At 39.1% G+C, this 19,558-nt stretch overlaps 1 protein-coding gene across 4 annotated transcripts in view; it reads left to right on the top strand.

Annotated features, from left to right (window-relative positions):
* The window catches only part of Marchf1 (membrane associated ring-CH-type finger 1), a 278,150-nt gene that overhangs the window by 243,184 nt on the left and 15,408 nt on the right, over window positions 1-19,558 (top strand). For all 4 annotated transcript variants that reach the window (XM_048330625.1, XM_048330624.1, XM_048330626.1 and 1 more), the window contains one exon: window positions 1,611-1,791. In XM_048330625.1, coding sequence (XP_048186582.1) covers window positions 1,611-1,791 — 181 coding nt within the window. The remainder of the gene's footprint in view (window positions 1-1,610; window positions 1,792-19,558) is intronic.

The following is a 19,558-nucleotide window of genomic DNA, read 5'->3' as shown; positions in this document are numbered from 1 at the left end:
CACACACACACACACACACACACACACACCACCACCACCACCACCACCAACAACAACAACACAATCCATGCTTCAAGGAAAAAATAGCGTATAGAGGAGAAGTAGCTAGGTGCCGGGGCTCACGTCTATAATCCCAGCTACTCAAGAGGCTGAGATCTGAGGATTGCCATTCGATGTCAGTCCAGGGAGAAACGTCTGTGAGACTCTTATCTTCAGTAAGCTACTCAGAAAAAGTGACAGTGGTACTGTGGCTCAACTGGTAGAGTGCTACTCTTGAGCGCAAAGAGGCTTAGGAACAGTGCCCAGCCTCTGAGTACAAGCCCCTGGACTGGCAAAAAAGAAAAAGGGAAAGTAGCAGAAATTTATGTGCTCTTCCAGCCTGCCACTATATGCAACTCAAAGTAATTTTGTCAATTTAAACTTTTTTTTAATGTTGCATTCAACACTCAATATTTCCAGCTGAATTAATTAGCAACTCCGAACTGCTGATTAAATTATTAGAATTATTGCAAAGCTGGAATTTTAATTCACTACCTGGAATTATGAAAGACTTACATCATCACAGAAGAAAATAAATTATCACTAAAAATCTGAATATGAGAGCAATAAAGATTTCACAGACCATAATCTATGAAACGGAATTCATAATAACTGAGAAACTAGTTGAACACTGAATTAATTGTCTGAGGTAGTAATTAACTTTTTCAAATGCAAGGATTTACTCAATTCAAATTTCATGTCTCCAGTAATTTTTGTGAGTTTTATACAATGGTAACTACAGACAGCTCATCACGACGTATTGGTGCTCATTGTGGCATAGCAGGTATGCATCCTTTAGAAAAATATTTGTAATTATTTTTAGTATGAGATGTTTAGTATTAACTTTTTTTTTCTTTTTGTACCAGTACTGGGTCTTGAACTCAGGACTTTGTGCTCAGGCTTGGCTTTTTCTCGCAAAGATGGCATTCTATCACTTGAACCACAGCTCCACTTTCAGATGTTTGCTAGTTAATTGGAGATAAGAATTTCACAGATGTGGCTTCCCTGTCTGCTTTGAATCTACAATTGTCAGATCTCAGCCTACTGAGTGACTAGGATCCTGTTGTGAAACACTGGTGTCCCGCTGGTATCAGCTTTATTGTTTGGTTATACTTCCAAATCTTCAGAATTCTTCTGTAGTAATAAGATACGATATCTAATCAACTATACACCATAACCCTATAAAGCTGCCTTCAAAATAAAGTTATCCCGGTGTATAGTATTCCTTGGAATAGTTTCAGCCATATAGATGTTCTATCTAACGACCAAAATGATTAAGCTGGGGAGCCTAGTTCAATATTGGTCTTTGAATTCACTTCAAACTAACAATGAAATGACAGCATGTTTTGGAAGAGCTGGTGACCAATGCCTTGGGTGTAGCCCTAACAGGTGGAAGTAAATTAATATTGATGGTACATTCGGTTAAAGTATGGAAGTGGGGTAAGGTGTCCAAGTGTTCTAAATTTTGATTGCTGTTTCTGTAGCCCGGTGTAAGCAGAGAAGGGTCCAAGTCTATTGATGCACAATGTTCTCCGGGCCATCTCGCGCTGACGGGCTGTGTCCTCTCCCAGGATCTGTCACTGCGAAGGGGATGAAGAGAGCCCGCTCATCACACCGTGCCGCTGCACGGGCACCCTGCGCTTTGTCCACCAGTCCTGCCTCCACCAGTGGATCAAGAGCTCAGACACGCGCTGCTGTGAACTCTGCAAGTACGACTTCATCATGGAGACCAAGCTGAAGCCCCTGCGGAAGGTACAGTGCACTGGAGCGGGGCTGGGAGAGTGAGCGGGCAGACTGTCCTTCAACACCCACTACTAGCCCATTAACGAGGACTGCAATACCCACGAAGGGCAGGGATTGTCCATGTGGAAATACAGCAAGCCTTTGCAGGCAATCCTACTCTTCTGTTTTATAATCCAGGACCCCTGCCTTATACATCAGTCTCCACACTTTGAAAAAAGGGTGTGTATATACATATGTATATATGTGTATATATATAAATGTGTGTATATATGTGTGCATGTATATATGTATATATTTATGTGTATATACATGTCTATGTATGTACATATGCATATATATACATGGGTAAATGTGTACATATATGCATATACACATGTGTACATACACACACATATATATATTTAGGGAAAATGTAACTGTAATTCAATGCATGGAATTGAGATATTGTTCTCAACAGTAAGAACTGTAGGAACTATATGCTTACTGAAGTCATTTCCCAAGAATGATAGATTCAATTAAGTAATATGAATTCATCTAAATCCTTGAAAGCCAAGGACTAGATGATAGAAGACAATGACTTCTTATCTTTCTTTCTTTCTCTTTCTTTCTCTCTCTTTCTTTCTCTCTCCCTCCCTCCTTCCCTTCCTCCCTCCCTCTTTCTCTCTTTCTTCTTTCTTTCTTCCTCCCTCCCTCCCTCCCTTCCTCCCTCCCTCTTTCTTCTTCTTTCTTTCTTTCTTTCTTTCTTTCTTTCTTTCCTTCTTTCTTTCTTTCTTTCTTTCTTTCTTTCTTTCCTTCCTTCCTTCCTTCCTTCCTTCTTGCTTGTTTCTTGCTTTCACTATTTTTAAGTAGTTCTACAAATGAGTTGGCATTTAACAAAGATGGTTTATGACTGCAATATACCTTGATCAATGTCTCCCTTTCCACAGTCTCACAAATCCCTCCCCATGCACCTCTTCCCTTATTGTTTTTAGTTTTGCTGGGTATACATTGCATTCTTGACTGCATCTTCTCAGTCTTCTCCTCTTCATTTTTCCACCCTTTTCCTCTAGGCCCCGCTCACCCTTTTTGATTATCTGATTTCTGGGATTTATTCTTGCTGAACTTTGACTTTGCTCTTCCAAGGAATTCCATTTCAGTGACCACAGTTGTGTACACTTGCATACCACTAATGTATTTACTTACATGTTTATAAGCTAAATCTGGAATGATTTCCTCAGATGAAGTGAGGGCTCTTTATATTTTCAATTTTATTTGAAGATTGCTTTGATGTTCAATATGTACAGAATACAGATATTCAGTGTGTGTAGAATAAGTAGAAATAAAAAATATTTCCAAGTAGGCATCAAACTGTAAGAGACATAAGTATATTTTTAATCCACAAAGTTTATCTTCAGATTTTTTATTCCGTTTTTTCTAAAGTGTGGTTGTATGTTTCTGAGTCAAGTTTAAAGTTAGCATCTCACTCACATGACTAGTTATAGAGGATATAAGCAAGGTCATTGGGCTTTATAATTCACCCTTGAGAACTGGCCTCTGGATTTTGGCATGTAACTTATTCAGCCTTTTGTCTGTCTGCTAACTTGCATATATGTGGATACCTCAATCTCCGAAGAAGAGTATAGAAACTGCAGTTTAAAAAATGAATCAGCCCAGAGCTTCTTTTCTCATTTAAATTGAATGCAAAGCTAAAGTGGGTAGAGAGAATATTGCTTGAAAATAAACACGATGGTTTTCAGAATAAGGAGGGATGTACAGTAAACAAGAATATTCCAGTAGGCATCTGATTGGTGGCTGACCACTGTAATTCTTCATTAGTTCTGAAAATTATGGAGAGGGAGAATAATGCTCCCTGCTTTTCGTGGATTTAAACATCTGCAAGTGGTTGGTTTGAAGATGTCAAAATGTATGCATGGAGTGCCTTTGAAGTGTGAGTTATCTTTTCTTTTCTTTTTAACATGAAATGACCTGAATGCCAAGAGATGACATTCTGTTCCTCTAAGACCCAGAGCAATGAATGCCCGAAATATACATGGATGCTTATTCTTTGTCCTTTCTTGATCCACTAAGCAGATGCTCTGTGTTGTCTAGAGAAGCTAAGTGGCATTCTGTGTTCTCTCGGGGAATCGCGAGTTCTTTTATGGCATCTGTGTATTTCTTTGGGTTTCTCCCACCATCTATCTCACCAAAGCTTTTGTTTCAACTTTGTCAAACATAGTATTTCAATTTAAGGGCTGAAATCTGGGTTGATAACATAATCAAAATTCTTTTTAATGTCTCCCCTCACTACCATTTTTGGGGGGTAATCTAAACATGATTCTGGTAAGGAAATGGAAAATAAATTTGTTCTATGCTCAGCTTTTGAGGAGCCAGCCATCTTTTAAATATGAGTTGAACCTTTCCTTACTATTCCATTACCAATAATTTACAACTCCACCAGGAATTTCTTCTCAACTGACCTATTTATAAACCAAATAGAAAGGAAGCAAATACATCAATCTTTTAAAATATTCATGATAATGAATATGTTGCTGCCACCTAATGGGTGCCTACTAACAGTTGATTAATGATATACTCTAGTTTCTTTTTAAAAAAAACTTTCTTTGATCATAAATATTGATGTAGGACCATATTTCAACATCCTTTATTTTTAATAACACTCATGTCCATCCAGGAAGTGTTAGACTCTAACCTAGAGGCAATGTCTCAGCATCCCATAGATGTGTTTTATCTGAGCCACAGGGCTTACAACTTGAGTATTCGTTCCCAATATGTTAATGTATGAATATTTCAAGCAAAATTACACATGTGAAAATTCGCTTGGAAATTACAGTCTCTGGCTCTACTGGACTCCTATTCTCTGTATGGCAACAAATGGAGCTACACACTAGCTAAGCTCTTCAAGATTGAAGTTGCTTTTAAGTTCCTCCCATCTCTTCCCTCTCATTCTTTTTCTGATTCTGAGTCCTTCTGCCATGTCCACTTCGCTGAGTGCATCTATGGTCGGGCATGGGGGTCTAGTTTCCAATTCCTGTCACCCTAAACATAGGAACTTGCATTCTATTTGACCTTCTAGAATTTATGGGGCTTTACAACATAGGAAAAGATTTTACAAATTCTCAGTTTGTAAATTGTAGGGCACTGGAATAATACTTTAGAGGTAGGATCTGAAGTAAGGTGGGATTGTCTGAGATAATATGAACTATCAGACCTGAGGCAGTTTTCAGTTGTTCTAGATGGTTTGTTTTGATGGCACTGGGATTCATCAACAGTTTTCTTTTGGTAGATTTTAAGTGGTCATAAAGAATGCCAGGTATAGCAGTCCATTGGAATATATTTGAAGTATATCCGATTAATTGCTCTCAGCTCACTAATTCCATTACAGTTTATAATATTCTGAAGACTAAGCCCATGAAACAATTAATTTAGCTAACGATTCTGAATGTCTGCCATTACCCAATGGAGACAGGAGATTCTGCTTAAATGAAATGACTTCATAAGTAGAACGGTACAAATCTTCATAGTCTGAAGAACCGTGGGGCTTAATAGTCTTTAAAGATATCAGTAAAACCTTACTGCACTAATTGCAGTTACTACACCAAGACCTACAATTAGCAAATTCATCAAGGTTTCCAGAAGAAAACCTTTAAAGGTAAAATAAAATCAAGGGCTTATTCAAGGGAAAAAAAAAAACATTTTCATCATCTTTCAGTTAGTAGTGCAACTACCTTTATGAAACTCAGTAAAAGTCCTGTTAATTTGCTAAGTTCTCCAGGGTCAGAAGTGATTTATCAAACCCAACAAGTCTCAAAGAAATAAAGTACAATGATGACTGAGTGAAATTTGGAAAAGTAGACTGTATTGGTTAGGAAGCACAAATTGACCAAATTCTAAAAGTGTACATTTGAATGAGATTCCAACTTGAATGCTCCTGGATGAGAAACACCAGGTGTTAAAATAAAGCCAAATGTACAAGCATAGAAAATACCCATAACAGCTTTGGTCATCCCCTAAAATATATCTTTACATATTTTTCCATGTAGAAATTCTCGACAACCGTATATTATGAAGCATTTAACTGCATGCAATCCTTATATTTTGAGTCTCAGTTCATTAACTCTGTCTTGTGAAAGCATATCAAGGCCATTTTACAGACAAGGAAAATGAGACACTCTATCAAACATATTACACACCTCAAAACTCTTGATTCTATCAGTTGTGCGCAGTGAGTGGTGCCAGGAGCCACTTTATAGCTGACCAAGTATCAGATTTTCATTTTGCTATATGTGGTAGTGTGGTAGTGCACACATATGCTCCCAACACTCCAGAGAATGAGGCAGGAAGATCTTGGGTTCAAGACTCTCCTGAGCTACATAACGAGAGACCTTGTCTAAAATTAAAATGAGGATGAGCATGATAGGATGATGACAATGATTGTGATGATGATGGTGGTTGATAATGACAGTGGTAAAGGTTACCTCCTCTAATGCTGGCACCCTCATTGGTACCATCATTGCTGGTACCCTCAACCTTAAGTTCCATTTCTAGAGTCCCTCTTTACTCTTATTGACCATTCAAGATTTCCAGATTGGATCTTTCATGGAGCCTGCAGTGAGTGTAAAAAAGAGATGGATTCCTTTCTTTTAAACAGTAGACGAGGGACTCAAAGAAACATTCTCCAGGTTGTCTTTGGAAAAAAATGCAGAAGAAACAATTCAAGGTAACATTCTACCCTAGAACCTGAATAACAGGACATAAAAGAATAAACTGAAAAAAATTTAAAAAAAAACCAACCACCCACTTATTAGGCACACACACACACACACACACACACACACACACACACACACACACACACACAAGCTTTTACTTGATCCATTTCTGATGGAAATCTTTCCAAAGAATTGTTTCTAAAACAATTATTTTTTCTCTAAAATTTCACTTCCTTCTTAAATCAGTGTTTAAAATAGAAATATTGTTTTCAGGGCAGCCAAAGAGTTTATGATTATACAATTCCCAGCTACACATACAGTCCTCTCTTTGGATAGTCTTTAGCTCATGCCACCAGCAAATGATGTCCGAAAGGTTGTTTTAAGAGGGAACCAGCAATGTCAGGTTTATTCACTGACACAACTTTCTGTACTAAATATCTACTTAGTAATATTCAGTAATGAGTAAGACAGAACCTATTCCCTTACCTCAGAAAACAGAGAACAAACCATAATAGGATGGAGGAAAAAAGGCGAGAGTAGCCTATAACTCCAGAGGAGGTGATGCAGGTAAGTCAAGGAGAGAGTTAGCCACTGTGATCATTTATCTTTGCATCTCCCTAAATAAATATACGTAAATAAGGCAAGATGGAAAAACTATAAGCACATAGCAAAATAATTGTCTTTTCTCTTTTTCTTTCTCCATTCTATTTTAGAAGTCAGTACTCACAAGTGAAGTCACCAGGACAGAAAAGAATTGGAATATCAAGTAGGATTTCTTTAAGCTAGGTTTGGGTAAATAATCCTTGATTTTTTTTTTTTGGTTCTGATTGACTAAATGCAACATTTTTTTCCAGCACTGCTCTACTACTTAATCTAATTAAACACTGTTTAATTCTGTTTCTTTGAAAACCTAATGCTTGAAGAATACAACCTCAATAAGAATGTTACCTTATATATCTATTATACATATAAAAAATAGACACTTAATTTTACATTATTATCCTGGCCATCAAAGTCTGGAACTACTTTTGAGTTTCATCCCTGAAAAAATAAACACATTTTATTTTAACAAATACTAGGGACACAAAACAGAAATTATTTCCCCTTACATATTATACATTCTGATTTTTTTCACACATAAATTATGGCTGAGGTGAGGGAATAATATTCCAGTGATCCACAGAAAAGCAAACAGCATCAAATTAGAATGTGCAGAAGAACACATATACACGCACACACAGGTAGAAGTCAAGATTTCCCCAAAGTATCATCTCATAATTGAGTTTTAAATTGCTTTTCTATTTAAATATTCCTCCAATGGAATGTATTTTTCCAGTTAAGGGGTATTTTTCTCAATTCATTATTTCAATTTTTAAGTCTTGCATCAAATATGAGAATAATTTTCACTTAATTTCTTTGTTGGAGAGAGAGAACCCTATTAACGTGGACAAGTTGGTCTCAAACTTGCTGTCTTCTCATTTCTGATTCCCAAGTACATATATTAAGACCTTGCCTCAAAAATTAATGTAATTTAAATTTTAAAAATAAAATAGAAAAAGCATGGACAATGAAGGACAGGACTATACCCAGGTCCTTTCCCCATAGTCACTGGTAGAGAATGAGGAAAGCACAAAGAGGCCACTCTTATTCTGCTGGTGAAGCCAGCACAGTAAACATGAAGCAAAGCAAAGAGTTCCCTACAGCATGTAAATGCTCCCGCTGTAAAGCCTTCCCACTGTGGACTCTATTCCTATCTCATCACACAGAAAGCCCTACACTCAGGGGATGACACAGATCAAGAAGTCACCTTTTATTTGAAATGCAAGGGGAAAATAACTAAATATTAAGAAGAAATCATGAGTTTGAACACAAAAAGTTCTGACCTAGCAGAACACTAGGTTTAGAACTTTTTTTTTTTTTTTTTGCCAGTCCTGGGCCTTGGACTCAGGGCCTGAGCACTGTCCCTGGCTTTGCTCAAGGCTAGCACTCTGCCACTTGAGCCACAGCGCCACTTCTGGCCATTTTCTATATGTGTGGTGCTGGGGAATCAAACCCAGGGCTTCGTGTATATGAGGCAAGCACTCTTACCACTAGGCCATGGTCCCAGCCCAGAACACTAGGTTTATATTCTGATCCTGAAGCTTAATTCCTCTGAGCCTTCCCAGTTTCACCATCTCTAAATGGAAGAGATTGGGTAAGCTTAGCATTAAATGTTTCCTTCAACTTTAAGTTCTTTGAGGTCCTGAAAAGAGAAGTAAGGAATTCACTTATTCATTTTTTAAGAAGGACTTAAGATATAGATAGGAGTCCACTTTGACTTTGAGACCAGTCTAGGCTATAGTATAGGTAGGGCAATTATGAATCCAGTCTGAGCCATACAGGGAGACTCCCACCTTGGAGGGGGAAGGGGGAGGGGGAGGGGGGAGGAGGAAGAGGAGGAGGGAGGGAGAGAGGGAGGGAGAAAGGGAAGTGAAGAAGGAAGGAAGGGAGGGAAGAAGAAAGGGAGGGAAGGAGGGAGAGAAGGTGGAAGGAAGGGAGGAAGGAAGAGAGGAAGGAAGGAAGTTCATGTGTTAAATGCCTTGAAATTTCAAGAAGAAAACAAAAAATTAGACATGTCTATAGTGGACTAGACTGGGCCAGGATGCAGAGCAAGGAGGGAGGCTGGAGACCACATGGTAAAGAAACTTCTACACTTGTGAAATCTTTCTCACCGCCTTTGAAACAAACCATGAGAGTGCTTGAGGAGTTAGTGTTAGGTCAGAGGAGAGTGAAGAGTGAAGAGAGCAAGAAGGAAGAGGAAGAAATAGAAGGAAACAAACAGAAGGAAAGAAGGGGAGAGCTGTTAGCAGGAAGGAAGATGGCAAAGGAAGCCAGATCTGTGTGAATTCTAATCTGTAGTTAAAGGCCAACGTATTGGAAATTCAGTGGTTCTTGACAGCAAAGCTATTGCGTAGCCCTCAGGCATACAAGAAAGGTCTTGGACCCTAGGAAAGAGGCTTGGATGGGCTGAACATCATTTTCTACTTGGCACAGGATAGAAAATCAGAGCACATATAAGCTCTCAGTAAGTCGGTTTAATGGAGCCTAAAAAAAGTTGATCTCTATTTTCTTTAAGGCCAGAGTTTTGAGAAGTGTACAACTAACCTCTTTCAATACAAAAGTCGGTGCTTCGGTGAAGTACTTTTTATTGAAAACAAATTTAACAAGGTTTGAAGCCAAATCCTTGTATGCATGTGGGAAATGGATTGTTTCCTGAGAGACTGCTGACCTCCCACTGGACTTCCATCACATGTAAGACAGTGACAGCCAGTATGTCCCTAGGGCCACAGGAACAGGCACAGGGACTGCCCAGTAGTGAGTTGCTACTCCCAGTTTAGAGCCTTACTGATATTTACGGAGTACGTAATGGTCCAATTGCTATTCCTAGCATGAAAATTAGAGTTCTGAGTAACACACCAGTCCTCTGACCTCAGAGAATTTCTATTCTAGTGAGATGAGGATGGAGGTAGAGAGTTTAAAATGAATTGGTTATATTACCTTAAAATAGACTTGTAAATGGGATAGGGGAATCATTCTAGTTAACTCCAGACAGGGTTAAGAGAATTCCAACTACTAAATTATAACTCAAGGGAAATCTGCAGGAATTTTTGAAAGAGAAAAAGAAAACCTCTCTTCCATGACAGTAGGGAAATTAAGATGAACGGTTTCTGAACACATGTAGAGAGACAAGGCTAGGAAGAGGCATAGAACACTCCTGTCCAGGTTAGCAGAGAAATATGACTGACAATGGAACCAGAGAACTCACATAAATGAATGAAGAATTGTAGTTTCATGGTGACAAATAGCAGGTAACACAAGGAGACTGTGGCATTCTGATATAGGGGTGTTAGCTCATCGATGCAAAATAACAGCTACTCTGCACTAGTAGAGTAGTACCAAGGCAAGTACCATTCCAAGGGAAGCCCAAATTATAGATTTCATTTCATCTCTTAATCTTTTGAGATAAAATAATCACTTCAAATGTGAAAACTATACAGGCAGAAACAAAACAGGTCTCTGAAGGCTTTTTTTTTTCTTATTTATTGTCAAAGTGATGTACAGATAGGTTACAGGTTCATACGTTAGGCCTTGGGTACGTTTCTTGTACTGTTTGTTTAGCCCACAGGCCAAAAATGAACTGTCTCTGTGAGTGAGAATTCCTCACTACTCTGTAAATATTTGTCTATAGGGCAGGATGGAATGCACTGGGAAGAACCTAGATCATGAGGAAGATTGCGATTTTATGGCTCTCCACCCTGCTCTATGGTCTTACATGAGTCATGTGACCCACGGCAGCTTCCTTTTCTATCCATGAAAGGGAAGGGTGGTGATAGGAACTACTTTGCCAGTTTTGGAGGTTTGTGTTGAAGATACAGTGCTGGTTCTGAGGGACTGAAGGCTTGCATAGAATACAGGAGTCCCTGGATTTGATTCCCAGTACCAAAAGCAACAGCAGAACAGCAGATTAAAATATTAAAGAGAGGGCTGGGGATATAGCCTAGTGGCAAGAGTGCCTGCCTCGGATACAGGAGGCCCTAGGTTCGATTCCCCAGCACCACATATACAGAAAACGGCCAGAAGCGGCGCTGTGGCTCAAGTGGCAGAGTGCTAGCCTTGAGCGGGAAGAAGCCAGGGACAGTGCTCAGGCCCTGAGTCCAAGGCCCAGGACTGGCCAAAAAAAAAAATATATTAAAGAGAATGATTTGCAAAAAAGGCAAAATGTCCTGATTAGACTAGTGAAGAGAATGAAAAACAAGGTTCCTAAAGATATTTCCTTACTCTCTTCTATCTTGGCTTGTTACACCCTCTCAGACTCTAGTTCTTTAGTCCTAAGGACTCTAAAGTCCTTGAGTTCTTTTAAAAAAATGATTAGAACTCATTGAATCTAACCTCTTATTATATAAGAAATGGGTCAAAACACCCTGAAGACTCAAAGACTATTTGTTGCTCAAAATTACACAGGTGTGTAAAATGACCAGAAGAAAAGGTTTTATTCTGTTATTTTCAGTCATTGTTGACTTATTTGAATGCTCTTTAGAGATGCCTACTTTCTTTTCTGAAGTCGAATTCTTCCTAAATGTGAAGGTATAAAGTAGAATCAACTATGTCACCCAAATGTCAGCCCATTGGCTATGAGAAGCAAAGTCACTGACATACAATGAGTTCTTTCTTAGATTAAATAACTCTTTCCTGTGTTGCTCTAATTGTGTTTGTGTAGAAGATGCATTTGTGAGAGTGTTAACTCACCATGTCAAAAGACTTAGCTAAGCATACATGATGGATTTAGATGTGTTTGTTTCTGTTTGTATTCGTAGCCTGAGGAAGAAATTCTAATCTTTAGGTGTGAAATGAGAAGCTACTTCTTAGTCATGCTTCCCAAATAAGATGCCCATTTTTCTTTCTTGCTTATAGTCTGTGAGTCATCAAGAATACCCCGTGTTCACTTGCAAGACAATCTAACAAGTACTGCTTCCATTCATCCATCAGCACTTTGACATATGTACGGGTTTGGAAGGGCTGCTCCATCTTACATAAAGCGAATGAGTATCACTGGCCTGGAATGAAGATTCTAGATCCATCACTTAGGCATCCCCCAAAAGGCCCACGAAAAGGGAATTAAATGCTGGCTGGAATAAACACTTTCCCTGTTCTTCACCATTTCATGGTCAATGGCGCAGTCTGCTAGGTTACCTTGGCCCCGTGCATACTGGAGTTGCCATTGTCTGCAGATGTGACTTATGGAAGCGTGCCCTGGTGTTTCTCAACTTTGTTATTACAGAGGCAATTCCTTTGCCCATAACACGTATCCCTCTGGTCCCAATTCATTTCCACAATCTTAAAGCCAGGAAATAATAAAAAGCCAAGAGCAGCCCAGCTACACAGTGTCTCCTCCACCTAGTGCCCATATCTGATCATATCAGATGAAGCACAGCATGATGATGAAAACTAAACTCACACTGCAGTTTAAGTCAAAGAGAAGCTTACTTCTGCTTACCAATTTTTGCTTAAAAGAAATATCATTTTTTTGAGATGACATTCCAAACTCTTATTCAGAATTGCTTTACGGTGCTTTTTTTTAAAGCAGGCCAACAAAACTGTGAACTGTGAACGATGTCACAGAGAGATGCTAGCTAGGCAGTAGAAACAAGTTTGTTCAATAATGTAGGTTTTCAATAACAAAGCTGTGCTTGAGGGCTGGGGATAGAGCCTAGTGGCAAGAGTGCCTGCCTCGGATACACGAGGCCCTAGGTTCGATTCCCCAGCACCACATATACAGAAAACGGCCAGAAGCGGTGCTGTGGCTCAAGTGGCAGAGTGCTAGCCTTGAGCGGGAAGAAGCCAGGGACAGTGCTCAGGCCCTGAGTCTAAGGCCCAGGACTGGCCAAAAAAAAAAAAAGCTGTGTTTGAAACCTGATATATCACAAATCAATCTCTCTTTGGCACTGCCAGTGTAATTGGACTAGAGGTTATTACATATGTTAACAGAATTTTTTTTGTCTATGGCACTAATAACTAGCTTTGATGTAGAAATCATTGTTTATACTTGGCACAGTGATATTCCTCAGGGAAAAGCTTTGTGGAGCGGGCTCAGTAAATCAACAGAATCATGTACAAATGGATTCCCACCCCATGCAGAATCAATATGCAGAGAAAATTCAGGAAGCTCCTGGATTCTGTCTAGGGTGTGGTGTTTTAGAGGAGAGGAGATGAGACATTTTACTCCTGCTTGCTTCGCTGCCTTACCCACCAAGATTTTCCATCTCTTTTCTAACCAAGTTCAGGATCAAAAAGTGAGAACTAATATATCATAGGTCAGGTAACATGGCTTGCTGTGGAATTCGTTTCCCTTTAACCTAATTTGGTAAATAGCTTGCAGTCTTGACATCCAGAAGAAGGTCCCGCATTGCCACGGATTTCTCGATGCAACTGTTCCATGTTGTCAAGGCAACCAACTTCACTGTTTTCTTCCCTCTGGAAAACCATTTCCACTGTTGCAAACCTTAAATCACAATCATCTCTTATAATACTCGGGGTCAAATACATCTCCTGTATGCACAAAGCTGTTACTTCTTTTATGAGATATCATAGCGTTACAGTGAAAGAATTTGACTTGGGGGAATAAAGTGTATATTAAAGCATTAAAGTTAAAATAATCCCGTAGCATTTAGATTGTGCCTCCTGGGTCCCAGGAGATGCCAGGCTTGTTTATCCTAAGCAGTTGATTTTTTTTTTTTTTTTTTTTGGAGCTGAGGTATCAATGTTGGCATATTTTGACTAATTTCTATGTAAATTGGTTGCAATCAACTTCTTTCTCGTAGTTTTTGAAATTAAATCTCTATGAAGACCAAGAAGTTCCTGGGATTAATATTACCCACCTGTTGTTTATTTTCTCTCCTTTTTCTTAAGAGTAAAAGCTCCATTTTAAGAGGCCTTTCCTTTTCATACAAGTGGAATCACTTTGCCATTTTCAGAGACATTCCAACAGCATCGCACCTGAATTCAAACAAAAGTGTTTCCTCCTTTCCTCATTCCTCTGCCCTACATCCCTTTGACCATCCTACCCGGTCATTACAGTCAATGTACAGATGTAAAAATGGAACCACATAATTTGGGGCATGGATGGAGCTGGAAAAAATGGAGTGATGGATCAAGATACATTATACTCATAAACTCACTGGTGGAATTAAAACCTCTTTGTACAACTACTTAAAGATAATATCATGCCAAAAAATAAACATGTTTCCTCAGAGATCTTGCTGCAGGTATGTTGCTTCAAAGGAAGGACAATGAAAAATATCTGAAGGAAGTTTTTTTGCTAGCTCTCCCCTAACAGGAAATTCAGATTTTGTTAAGGTTTGCCCTGCAGTGTGAAGAGCAAATGACTTCTTTTTTAGAAATGAATGTCCAAAATACACTATGCAAACTACATTTAGCCTGCATAGTAATTTCAGATTATTCTTAATCAATCAGTCAGGACTGTGGGTCTAAACTTCCAGTTAGTTTTTCAAATATTTATAAGATTGCCTTCCCTTTACATTTCTTTTGGGAAGTTGATTGCCTAAAGGGGGGTCATGTTTCATTTCATGATTCCCAAAGGCTTCTGAATACAAATATGTGGCTTTAAATGAAGTTTTGGTCTGTGTCTTAATGGTCTAGAGCATTTGCATGTTGCACATTTATTAGATAAAACATACCTCAGCTCCTTTCAGCTGCCATTCTTCTTTCAATAAACCAAAGAATGGGGTTTTTTTTTCCCCCTCCAGATAAACTAGCGCAAATTACCATATCCACTTTGGAAGAACCGGCATTATTTTCTTTCCATTATTGGGATTTGACACATTTAAATGTCAGACTGAAAAGGCTTTTAGGTTTCATTTCTCAGCTCACACCTGTTGTAACCTTCAGAGATTATTTGCACTCGATCCCAATCCTCCAAAGCATTTAAACTCAATTATAGAAATCTATACCAAAACGTTAGGCGCTTGGTGGGGGAGGTTGTGGTAAGTGCAAAACCCTACAGCAAACATAGGCAAAGGACTATTTGATTCCTGGACACAGTAAGATGGGAAGAGTAATTTGCTTCCTAAACCATTAGCATCCAAAGTAGAGGGAAACATTGTCAATTAAATGCCTTATAGTAGGTACCTACAAATGTTTCAGTCAACACACAGAATATCAGATCACCGAGATTCTAAGGAAACATTCCTCCTTGGGTTTCATTCAGTAAACTCAGTAGAAGGAGTCATGATGTACACTAACAACTATGTACTAAAAGGTATTATGTTCATTGCCCTGATCATCAACCAGAAGGTGCAGATTCTAGTGCCTTGCCAGTGCCCTGTGCTGTGTTTTTAGTATACATAGGCCCACTGAATCCTTTCCAGACAAATATCATTATCATAGTGTCATAAATGAGAAAACTGTGGGTGACAGGGGTTAAAGAAGTGTAGGAATTCTTCCCCAGTTTGACATCGATTAAGATTAAATCAATGTGATTGTCAGGTGTATAGTTGATAGTGTTATTGTCTACTGCCTCGTGGTCAGCGTGGGGGGAGACTATACCTGCCTGGGTGGGTTAACAGTGCTTCTTCTGGTAGCAGTTGTGGGGCTGGATAAGATCTGTGACTGCAAGCTTCCCACTGAGATTTACAGACTTGAAGATGTTGCAGGCAGGAAAACAGTACATTTACATGCACAAAGGCAGAACAACTCAGACACTGAAAATAGCTGGCTTTACCAGAAAGATGACCACGGGCGAGTTTCACAATGACACCACTTTGTATGATGAATATAAGCTCGTAAAAATTTTATCAACTTTTATGCTTCAAATATATGCAGGATATGAGGCAATTATATCTCAATAAGTTTTTTTTTAAGCAACTAATAACCTAAGGAGAAAACAGGGGTTGCGTGGCTCACATTTATTCAGTTCTGCCTTCTTTCTTCCTATGAATGAGAGAGCAGAAAAATTTCCCAGTACTGCTCCTCTAGATACCCAAGTTTGAAATCCTTTCTGCATGCACAGACACCTTGGGTCTCTGGAAATGGAATTGTCCCTGCTGGTTATACAGATAGCTACTGAGGGAGGCATGGTGACACAGAAGGTGACATTCTTGCTTGGTGGCCAAAGGGTGAGTTTCCATTTCCCAGGTGCCACAGATGCAAAGACTGTGAGGTGGCATGGGAAACAATGCAGCACAGCAGCGGGTTCTTTAAAAAAAGGAAAGAAGATTGTCGTTGGATGTGACTCCGTCCCTGGATGACTCTTTTAATGCTGTCATTCAAAGTAGCCCTTTTTAGACGTGTTCTGTAAGTTCTTTCTGAGTGCTGAGGCTGTGCTGGGAAATCCTAGAGCCATCATTCAAACTGTTTGCTCTTCTCTCTCTCTCTTCTCTCCTCTGCTTAGTTCAAAGGAACCTATTTTTCTTTTATCCTGGTCTTCAGCCACTCTCCAGTTCTCCCCATACAAGAATTAATATTCCATTTCAAAAGGGTCTGAATGTTTATGTGCCACTATGTGGGTGTGTACATGCACAGAAAACATACATTGCATATGAGATTATGAATGATTTTATCTGTTTAATTTTTTCCCTTATTTTGTGAATTTTCTACAACAAACAGGGCAATTAATGAAAGTAAAGACTTACTATAAAATAAAATGTAGGGGAGGCGAAGAGACACTCTTGTTGAAGGAAAAGGATCTACATCGAAAGTCAAGTTAAAAATAAATTTTATAAAGAAACTATAAATAAATGAATACAAATAAATCAGTGAAGAGATAGAGGGTCATTAGCTTCGAGGAATGATTTCTTTGTGCTTTCATGGAACCTTTTGTTCTCTGATAAAGAAGAAAGGAAGTGAGAAGGGCAGAGAGCAGTTAAACTTAGTCTCAGGGCAGGAAGCTAAGGGACTTGACCCATGAGACCATCAACCCTCTCCCAAGCAGAAATCCTATTGAATAACACTCTGTCAGGACCCAGGTCCCGTCTTATCCCTGCACCACTGTGGGACATGGTAACCAGTCACTCTTTAATTCATCTTCACAACTTTGAGAATGACCCTTTCAAAACCCTGACAATCCCAAAGCCTTTTCCCCTCACTGTTTGGAGATTTGCTTCAACTTAGTTCCATTCACAACCACGGTATGGGAAATTCTACCTTGCTCATCAGTGCTCTATTTCATCCTCAGAGCCACTCACTTCTGTTAGCTCACCTCTGTGCTGATTAGAAGAAGAGAAATCCCTGCGTAAAGCCAGAACTTTTGCTTTCTCCCCAGCTCCTCCCCTACTTCTCTCAATTCCTCCATCCGACACTCCTCCAACGTTCTCTTCCCATTGTTTTAACCGAGAGAAGCCAGCTTACATCCATGTTCCTTGCCCTCTTGCTTTATACCTCAAGAATTTTCTTTGAATGAATTTCTTGAGGAATTCTAGGAAGAACATTGTCTATTCTCCGTGCATATGACCCTGTTATTCATCCACTCAGGCTGATGACTGCGCTATCTTCTTTTCATCTTGTATCTTTTCACCTAAAGCTCATGCTTCCTCTTCTCTGGGTCTTCTGACCAGTCTCTCTTTGACACACTTCCATGTCTCCTCACATCACCAGAAGCGCTCTTCTCTTCTTTCCCACCTTGCATTACGCTGAGCTCACACATCAGAAGGCTTTTATGTCCTTCATAGAAATAAGAGACTTAAATGGGAACACTAAGGATCCCTGGCTCCTTCTCAGCTTGATAAGCTTTGCCTCTTTGTTTTAAGATGAGCAAATTATAAGGATAATATTAGATTAGTGTAGCATTTAATTTCTACCTTCTTTCTGGGATCCAGTAGTAATGAAGAAATTGACAAGTGAGTCTGCAGTGGGGTTATCGGGATTAATAAATGATAATCCCTGATAATAAGCATCTGGGCATGAAGGATATACGCAAAGAGGCAAAGCCACACCATGGTTATTATATTACCAAAGAGAGGGATAAGAGCAATAACTGACGTTAGACTTAAAATCACTCAGAATCACTTCTCACCCTTAAACGTTAGGAAGAAAAACAAAATATATTCTAGGGAATGAGTAATGACCACCTGTGTCTCCAGGAATTCTTCACAAAGAACATGCAGCTCTCAAAGCTCATCACAAGAAACCCACGAAGGCCCAGATAAGTCACGCTGGCGTCCTCAGAACTCCAGTGAGCTCCTCCAGAGACTCCCTCTCACCCCCAACATTTTATTGGTCCAAACCAACCTCTCCCTGACTGGAAAAGCACATTTGAGCACGGCAGGATGGATTGGGAGAATCCCTTCTTACATAGCTGAATAGTGAAACCAAATTGAATCTTCTCATAGAAACACAAGTGCAAATTTTACATTTTCCGCCCGTCACGGAGCAGGAATGAGGACTGCAAAGTGCTCTCCAGCCTAAGTGGTATAAATGAGAAAACCTGGGTAACAAAGCCATTTTTTTGTTTTCCAAGAATAGGGAGTCCCTGAACCGCAGGTTGTAGTTCCAGCCTGTGAGATTATGTCTCCAAATCTTCCCTGGGCCAACACTTCCTTATTCTGTAAATGGATCTGTCACTAAAGCAGTTCAGAAAGGAGTGGTTTAAAGTAAGGACTTTTAATCGGAAAAGGCCCTCAACTCTCTGAGAAATGTAGTGGAAAATCATAGCCTTACAGCAGAAAAAGTAAAAAAAAATCACAATATTTTGCATACCGTTTAAAGAACTTATCTACTGTTAGAAACCACCAAAAATATCTTATCGCTAAGCAAAAGACATTCTTAGTAAAGAAAGGTTAAAGGATGGGTCAATATAAATGCCAAAAGTATATGCCAATATAATATAGTTGGCCAGTTATTCATGCTTGGAATCAAAATCTTCAAAACTAATTTCAGTTTTGGAACTAAAATACTACTTGTTTTAAAGCATTGTTGCATTTAAAGCCCAAGTCAATATGTAGAGAGGCTAATGTTTTGTTGACTGCCATTTTAAGATGAAGTAGAGTATACATGTATCAGATTTACTTCAAATAGTTTGAGAGTAGAAGAAAAACCTCAGCTCAAACATATTACACACAATATTCAGATATCACACTGCTCTTAAACTAGGGAGGAATAAGATGACAGAAGGAAAATCAATAGTGACCATGAGCTGACAATAGAATTGAGGTTGCGGATGGTACAGACAATTGAGTGCTCCAAGCAGAAACTTCTTATTTTTTGTGCTGCCACCCAAAGGAATATTCTAGAAAGACATTTCTACACATATACATACACACACACACACATACACACTATGATTAGGAGTTTGATAAATGTCTAAGCATATTGTCTCTTATTAGTGAGCATTGTACAGTCTCTGAATCAAACAGGAATCTTAGCTCTCTTCTCTCCCAACACCTCAAACAATGTCTGCCACTTAAATAATTAGCTCTTGAATTAAAACAACCAACTAATGATTTATTGTACTTCCCTGTGCATCTTAGGTTGGTTTCTGGACATCCACTAGAAAAATGAGACATTTCAAAGGTCTT

The sequence above is a fragment of the Perognathus longimembris genome, chromosome 21 (assembly GCF_023159225.1).
Source record: "Perognathus longimembris pacificus isolate PPM17 chromosome 21, ASM2315922v1, whole genome shotgun sequence".
Lineage (NCBI taxonomy): Eukaryota > Metazoa > Chordata > Mammalia > Rodentia > Heteromyidae > Perognathus > Perognathus longimembris.
This window is presented reverse-complemented; position numbering and strand designations above follow the sequence as displayed.